The sequence below is a fragment of the Vigna radiata genome, chromosome 5, assembly GCF_000741045.1.
Source record: "Vigna radiata var. radiata cultivar VC1973A chromosome 5, Vradiata_ver6, whole genome shotgun sequence".
NCBI lineage: Eukaryota > Viridiplantae > Streptophyta > Magnoliopsida > Fabales > Fabaceae > Vigna > Vigna radiata.
Window position 1 is genome coordinate 36,403,411 of NC_028355.1, and position 7,213 is coordinate 36,410,623.

The window sequence follows — 7,213 nt, forward strand, 5'->3', positions numbered from 1 at the left end:
AGTTAACAGAAATGCAACTGAATGGGACCCCTGCTGACACCACAGAGCAATAGCAAGACTTTTAATTTAACATTATTTTAGGTAGAGTTAACCGAAACGCCTGCACAGGTAAATGTCCAAAAAAACCACAACGACAAAAGCCTAATCAATAGCGCAACAATGCCGGCGACATGTCTGTGATGTCAGATCTCAACCAACGAAATCCAACAACGAGGTTCAATCGGAAAATGCGAATAAATCACCACCCACAAATGGATAAGGTAACCATAATAATAATAATGCCAGTTCTGGATACAAAATTCTCAACACAAATAAAATGAGAATATTATATATGTGAACTTGTGAGAAAATGCAGAAACAACGGTAAGATACTATGGATAAGTTCTCAGTTGCAAAAAAGCAAAAGCGCGTTTGCTATGGGTCTTCGTCATAACATATTTACATAAACGTGCTGGTTATCTTCGCGCACAATAGTCAACAAATCCGAGCATGATGATGTCAGCTACTACTCACTTTGCTCATTCTGTCCATTCAAAATGGGTAATACTTCACACATGCCTTGAAAAAAAAAAAACAAGGTGCGAAAAATTGCCAGAAAACCAGATCTGTTCCGTCAGGGGATTCTTCAATCACGCTACCTCTGGGAGAGGAGCCACGTTGAGATCGAGATCCAGGAGCGCGCGTCGCTCGGAATTTGAGTCACTGCGACGGAAATCGGTCGCCGGGCGTCCGAAACCACAGGTGTCGCGGCGCCCGACGGCGATAACTGTGTCCGCACGCGCGAAAGCATCGAAGAAAAGGACTGGGCGTGCGGCAGGGAGGACCGAGGCGGTGAGAGGTGTGAGCGTGAGGTCTAGCAGAGGAGGCGGTGGCGGCGGAGAGGAAGAGTCGAGGGTGCTGCTCTGGCTAGGGCTACGCGCGCTGTTGTTGTTGCTACTGCTGTGGTTGTTTACGAGAAGTTCGGAAGCGGTGGGGAAATTGGTCTTGGCCTTGGCGCCTCGGAACTCGCGAGCGGCGGCGTCGTAGGCTCGTGCGGCTTCTTCGGCGGTGTCGAAGGTGCCGAGCCAGACGCGGGTTTTCTTGCCCGGGTCGCGGATCTCGGCGGCGTAACGGCCCCATGGGCGTTTCCTGACGCCCCTGTAGCGGATCTCTTTGTGGGCCTGTGTTGGGCTTGGGCCGGGTCCGGCGAGTGCGGTGGTTCTATCCCTAGGAGCCATTTGCTTGCAATTCAAATATACCAGGTTTTTTCCTCAACGGGGAACACAAATAGAGAGAAAAGTGAGAGGAGTAAGGATGCGATTGAGACAATGTCTGAGTGAAAGAAAGGGAGTTGGAGTGGTTTTATAGCCCTGGATGGAGAGAGAGAAAGCACACCGTGTGCGTGCGTCTTTAATGCTACGCTCCACTCACGCGCGTCCTCACCACTCCACTTCCCTTTCCCCACACCTCTTCACGCTTCTCGCCACTCCTTTCCTGCCACCTCACTGTACACTTTTTATTTCCCATTCATTTATTTCAATTTATTTTAAATTTAACAAAATATACATTTCTTTTTCGAAATCTGCCACAAATACTGCTTCTTGTCTTTTTGGATGACTATTTCTTAGGCACATAAATGGTTTAGATTATTTATGAAAGCAATAAGTTGATATTTTTAAGAGAGAAATTAAAAATATATAAAGAATTTATGGAAAGAAAGTACGGTATATTGCGTGGTGGGTGACCTTTCATATTTTACATTTCCATTCTATCTTTAGTCAATAATAAATAAATGATAGTATGATTTTAACGTATTCTCTAGTTTTGAAATGAAGTTTAACGGAACCAAAAGGTATAATTCTCCTGGGTAGCCCATGGTAGATGTGGCAAAACGTAAATGATTATTTTTCTCCTCTTTTACAGACTCTTCACTTAAACAGATATTACTTATTTTACGTCCTTCTAGTATTTATGGTAAATTAAAAAACAACACTCAATTAGTCAATTATACTTCTTTTATTTATTTCGATAAACATTATTTCAAATCAGTTATCACACACAAAATCCTAAATAAGCAAAAATAAAAAGTTAGGCAAGTAGTTATCAGAAAACTTAGGTAAAAGGAAACAAAATATACAGAATTTCCAATTTTCTGCTAATTTGTAAGAAAGGAACTCATGTGTCTTATCGTATCGTATGCTCAAAAGGAGAAAAAGGAGCAGAGATAAAAGCGCCTCCATTAAAACGCGACAGCGAGAGGAGATAAAAGAAAAAAAAAAACGGTTACACGTGTAGGAAAAAATGATGCAGGAAGGAGCGCGTATCCGAACGCTCCCCACACGTGGGTGGTAAGCATCTCTAAAACATTTGGCGCGGTCAACGATGTACGTTGACTGCACTGTGTTCATTCATGCACTAGCGCATCATCATGGTATGCTCTATAAAGCGCCGCGCCGCCCCAGCCGCGATAGAGAGCGTGGTGGCGGGGCCCACTGTCAACATTAATAATTGCGAAGGGGGTCGAAAGAGGCCACATCGCTGCTTCAAAAGGAGGACACGTGGATCTGACACCAGCAACTACCGAAGAGGCGGCGTTTTCCTTGACGCCGTTTGCATGTCTGCGTGCCGCGCTAACGGAGCGGTTGGCAGAGGTAACGGAGTTGGATGGAGAAGATGATTACGAAGAATTTGTCGGCACGCTCTGCCTCCTCGCCGCGTGAGATGGATGAAGATCTGAAGAATAAACTAGAAAAAGTGAATGTGTTGAAATCCGTCAGATGAATCAGACGGTGGAGATGGGGCACAGTGAAACGGTGACACGTGGTGCTTTGGATCCCTGGCGGGAGACACGCTTGTGCATACGGCACCATCCCAAAATATCATCATGTATGTACTGCCGTCCTTCTTTTCTCTTCCACCACAGATATTATTATTATATTTATTACTAATTTAATATTATAAAACACAATTTCTGTGTATTATAATATTCAAATAGTTTTTTTTTTTTTTTTTTAATTTTCTGCCACAATTCTTTTCATAAAAAATACATGAGTCTCGGAACCCACAATGCGTGATCCTCCAAATCTGATGAAAAGTAAAATAAAAAAGGGGGAAATTTAATTGATATCTTTTTTTTATTAAACCATCTGTATGTTGTTTGAGAGCCCCTTATGTAATTTTAACAGATTTCTTTTATTAATAGTGTTATCATAGTATTTAAGTTATGAGTAATATTTAATTTTAAAACAAAATCATCACGTCATTTAATATAAATATAAAAGGTTGGTATATTGATAATAAGAAATTAGAAAGTTAATCTGATTAAAATGTATTTATAAATTTTTCATCAATGTTTTTGTAGTTTTATTAATTAATAGTTTCATAAAAAGTCATTACACGACCAGAAATATATGTTCTAAATTTTAGTCACCCGTTCTTTTTTATTAATTTTCTTTTTAAATTAAAAAGATTTGTATACATATAAGTTATACGTGTTTTTTTAAGGATTGGTATTTTCAATTAATAGATTTAAAATTTAAGTAGAAAATTTGAAAATAATTAAGTAATGTTTTAAACTTATTAGTATATTGAACTGAGTGACATCAGTTTTTAAATTATTTCATATTATTTATCAAATTAATTGACGTCTACGTATATTTCTTTTGTATAGAACTACACGAGTTTATAAATAATGTTTTTATAAAACTAGATAAATTTGTGAGTTTATCAATAAATAAAAGATTTCTTTCTTAGGTAAGATAAGTTTATCAATAAACTATTTTCCAGATATATAGTATAAAAGAAAACATGATATGTCTTAAGGAGCACATCATATAAATTTCTATCACATTAATAACATGAAAGCACCACACACCACACACACATAAAAAAACAAATAAAATTTTAGTGCAAGCTCATCTAATATAAAACACGAAGACACATTTAAACTTATAATAGTTACTTTGAAGATGTTTGTAAAATGAAACAAAATGAGCATGCAAAAACTATTAATCCAACATAAAAAAATATTTTGGGCCTTAGACGTATGTTATTTTGAGTTTTTAACGTTTTTTTCATAATCAACGTTATTACGGGTGACGTTAATGGGACGTCGAATTTTCATATAACAGACTTCTATATGGACATCAGTTAGTGTCATGTTCGATATCAATAGACGTCGGTTAAGGCCTACTCTGACGTCTAAGAGCACCATATAGACATCGGTGCGGGAACCAACCGACATCTAATAGCAATATAAAGACTTCGAACATGTCACTAACCGACGTCTAATGCCACTATAGATTTCAGTGTATGCATTAACCGGCGTCTAATATTGTCGTTGTGTTTTAGTGCAGTTTTGTTTCTGTCTTTGGATAACCTAGTAGCACACTTTGTCTTTGCTAGTTTCCCCCAAAAAAAAGCTTGTGTCTTTTGAATTTCTCATGACATTTCAACCCAAAATCGAACCTGGGTTCTTGCCTAGTTCCATTTTCAACCGCAAGAGGGAAAAATTACGGTGAAACGATAACTAGGCATCGACCCAGGGTCGTTTTTGGGTTGAAACGCCATAAGAAATCCAAAAGACGCCGCTTTTTCTGGGAGGCAGCTAGCAAAGGCAGAATGTGGTACTATGTTACCCCAAGAGAGGAACAAAACTGCACTAAAACACAACACAAGGAAAACAAATTTGAATCAGTTGAACCAGAAGATAATCAATGAAAGACTATTATAATCGAACTGAACAAAGTTTAAACGGTTTAAATAAAAAAAGACGCACCTGGAATGCAAGGCCGCAAGAGAGAAAAAGGAGAGGAGGAAGACGATGATATTTGCGAAACTGCGAGTCTGCGGTTTATTTAACATGAATTGAGGCGTTGGTTGCTATAGAAACCGACATCTATAGTCAGCTAGACGTCAGTTATCTCACTAATGTGACGTCCAAGATAACTTTTAATCTGCCTTTTGTATGCACCGTAGACGTCGGACACACGGGGCGCCGACGTCTACGGCATTGATCGGAATGACATTTCAATTCTTGTCAGGGAAGTAGACGACTGTTGTCCTGGGGCGCTAACGTCTATAACATTTTAGACATCGGCGCACTTTCTACTGGACGTCGAAGTGCCTGCGAGTTTGGTGAATAAAATTAATAACAACCACATAGACATCGCTCCCCCAAAAATCTAACGTCTATATTGCAGAAATTATTGTCTTCTCGCCTTCCTGACAGGCCCATTGACATCAAGTTAAGGGAGAAAAGATGTCTATAGCATTATAGACGTCGGTGTTTGATTACATGATGTCTACGCGCCTGGAAATCAGGTGAAGAGCATTAATTGTAGTTAGGTAGACGTCTGCCCCCCCTCACAACCGACGTCAATGGGGGCAGAAAAGACTAAATAGGTTGTAATTTGTAATTTGTAAATAGAGTTTCTTTTTATATATATTTTGTCAATTTATTTTATTGTAAAAAGTGTGATGGAACAATTAATTTTAAAAGAAGATTAAATAGACTCCTAAACTTGTTCTCACGAACAAAAGACTAAATTGTGTAACGAGTATGCAAAACAAATATAATACAATAACTTTATATTTATTCATCCAAAATTATAGCCTACGTTTAGTTATATTTTAAGACAATTGTTTAAGAAGTTTTACTACAAGGAATATGATGAGTAATATTGTGACAAAGGAGTCTTAGAATCATCCTAATCAGTCAAAGATGTTGAGAACCATACAGTAACAAATGGAAGAGATGCAAAGGAGGTACAAAGAGGATTTGATAGTTCTTAAAGAAAAAAATACAGCTATGTGCTAGGAGCAAAGCGCTCGGAAGTCTGTGCAAAGCCTCAACAAAATAGTAACAAGAAAAGTTTCAGCCTGCCCCAACCAGGCTTAGAGAAGACCCGTGCAAGACAACCCATGACGACATCACGAGAGCTAGCAGGGAGAACCCATCCGTGTAGATGGCGAACACAATCAACCTATTGCCTTTCACAATGACCATCATAGAGACCCTTATGTCTCTAATTCCCCCTAATCTCTGAGAAATATCATGGACTGACTGATCCAAATTAGTACATAAGGATATTAGTCAATCATACGGCCTCTTACAACGCTAACGATCCGATGTTCTACAGGGCATTCTCGCTTTCCCTCAAGGGAATGATATTGGTGTGGTTCAAGTATGTACAATTATGTACAAGTCTTACAAAAAAGGATCGTTTGTTTATTGGCCTTTACAAAATAAGCCCTCGCCCTAAAGGACTGTTGACTCACTAGCAAGTGTACCAGATCGTGCAAGTAATATAATCAGTAATACCCGATATCATTCTTCCCAAGAGACTCGAAAGGCTCGTTCGTGTGAATTAAAATCGTAAGACTTGTAGAGAAAGAATTGATTGTTGTGGATTCAAAGACAGAAAATAAACATGCAATGTGTTTGATTCAATTGACGAAAAAGACTATGGATGAATGAAGTTGTTGGGGGTTGACAATTTCATCTTATCCGCTCCCTCTTATCTACTCCTCTTGTTTAATGTGCTTGATTATCTAATTGTTATGCAAACTTTCTTGGCCTACCCTTAACCCGATCCCTCGGCGAAAAGAGCTTATTACTAATTACCGGCTTGCTATCCCTAGCCTCCCCTAGCAATTAATAATGCATTAAGAACAGAAGAAAAAACAATTGATCGTCCTACCCCTTATCCCTAGGTTGGTATTGCTTAATCAAGGAATTTCTCACCAGTTCATGACAGTACTGTACGTTCCCGTATCAATAGAGATAAACAACGATTATCGAATGAGTTAAACATTAAAAGCATTAAGCGCATATGAGAACCCAACAATTGATAATCAAAGCATATGAAGAATCATATAAATAAACAATAGTTTCAATAAAAGAGAGTTTCAAAAGATTACATTGTTTCCCCAACAACAAAAGGGTTTAGTTCACCATTGTCATGGTGAACATATATGAAAATAATGGTAGAATGGAAAAGCAAACCCTAGATAAGATGAAAAGGATCCTAAGCATCCAAGAGATCCTCTCCAGAGAGTGAAAATTAGGTCTGGCCGCCCTCTTCTGTCAAAAGAATGAGAATGAAATCACAACAGGGCTATTTATAGCTAAGGAGCGTCACAGAAAACAGGCCTAGGCCTAGCGGACAACCGTCTGGCGGCACACTTATGCCGCCCGACGGTTTGCCCCTAATCGCGCCACCGCTCGGCGGTA

The 7,213-nt window shown here is 38.9% G+C and overlaps 1 protein-coding gene across 1 annotated transcript; it reads right to left on the reverse strand.

The window, feature by feature from the left end:
• Positions 1-254: 254 nt before the first annotated feature.
• Positions 255-1,337, reverse strand: LOC106760830 (ethylene-responsive transcription factor 4). The gene has a single exon (XM_014644261.2). The coding sequence runs from the start codon at positions 1,215-1,217 to the stop codon at positions 630-632; it is 588 nt and encodes a 195-aa protein (XP_014499747.1). The 5' UTR covers positions 1,218-1,337; the 3' UTR covers positions 255-629.
• Between the last annotated feature and the right edge of the window lie 5,876 nt (positions 1,338-7,213).

Excerpts from the sequence above, each read along its gene's own strand:
- LOC106760830 (XM_014644261.2), bottom strand. The coding sequence starts at position 1,217 with ATGGCTCCTAGGGATAGAACCACCGCACTCGCCGGACCCGGCCCAAGC.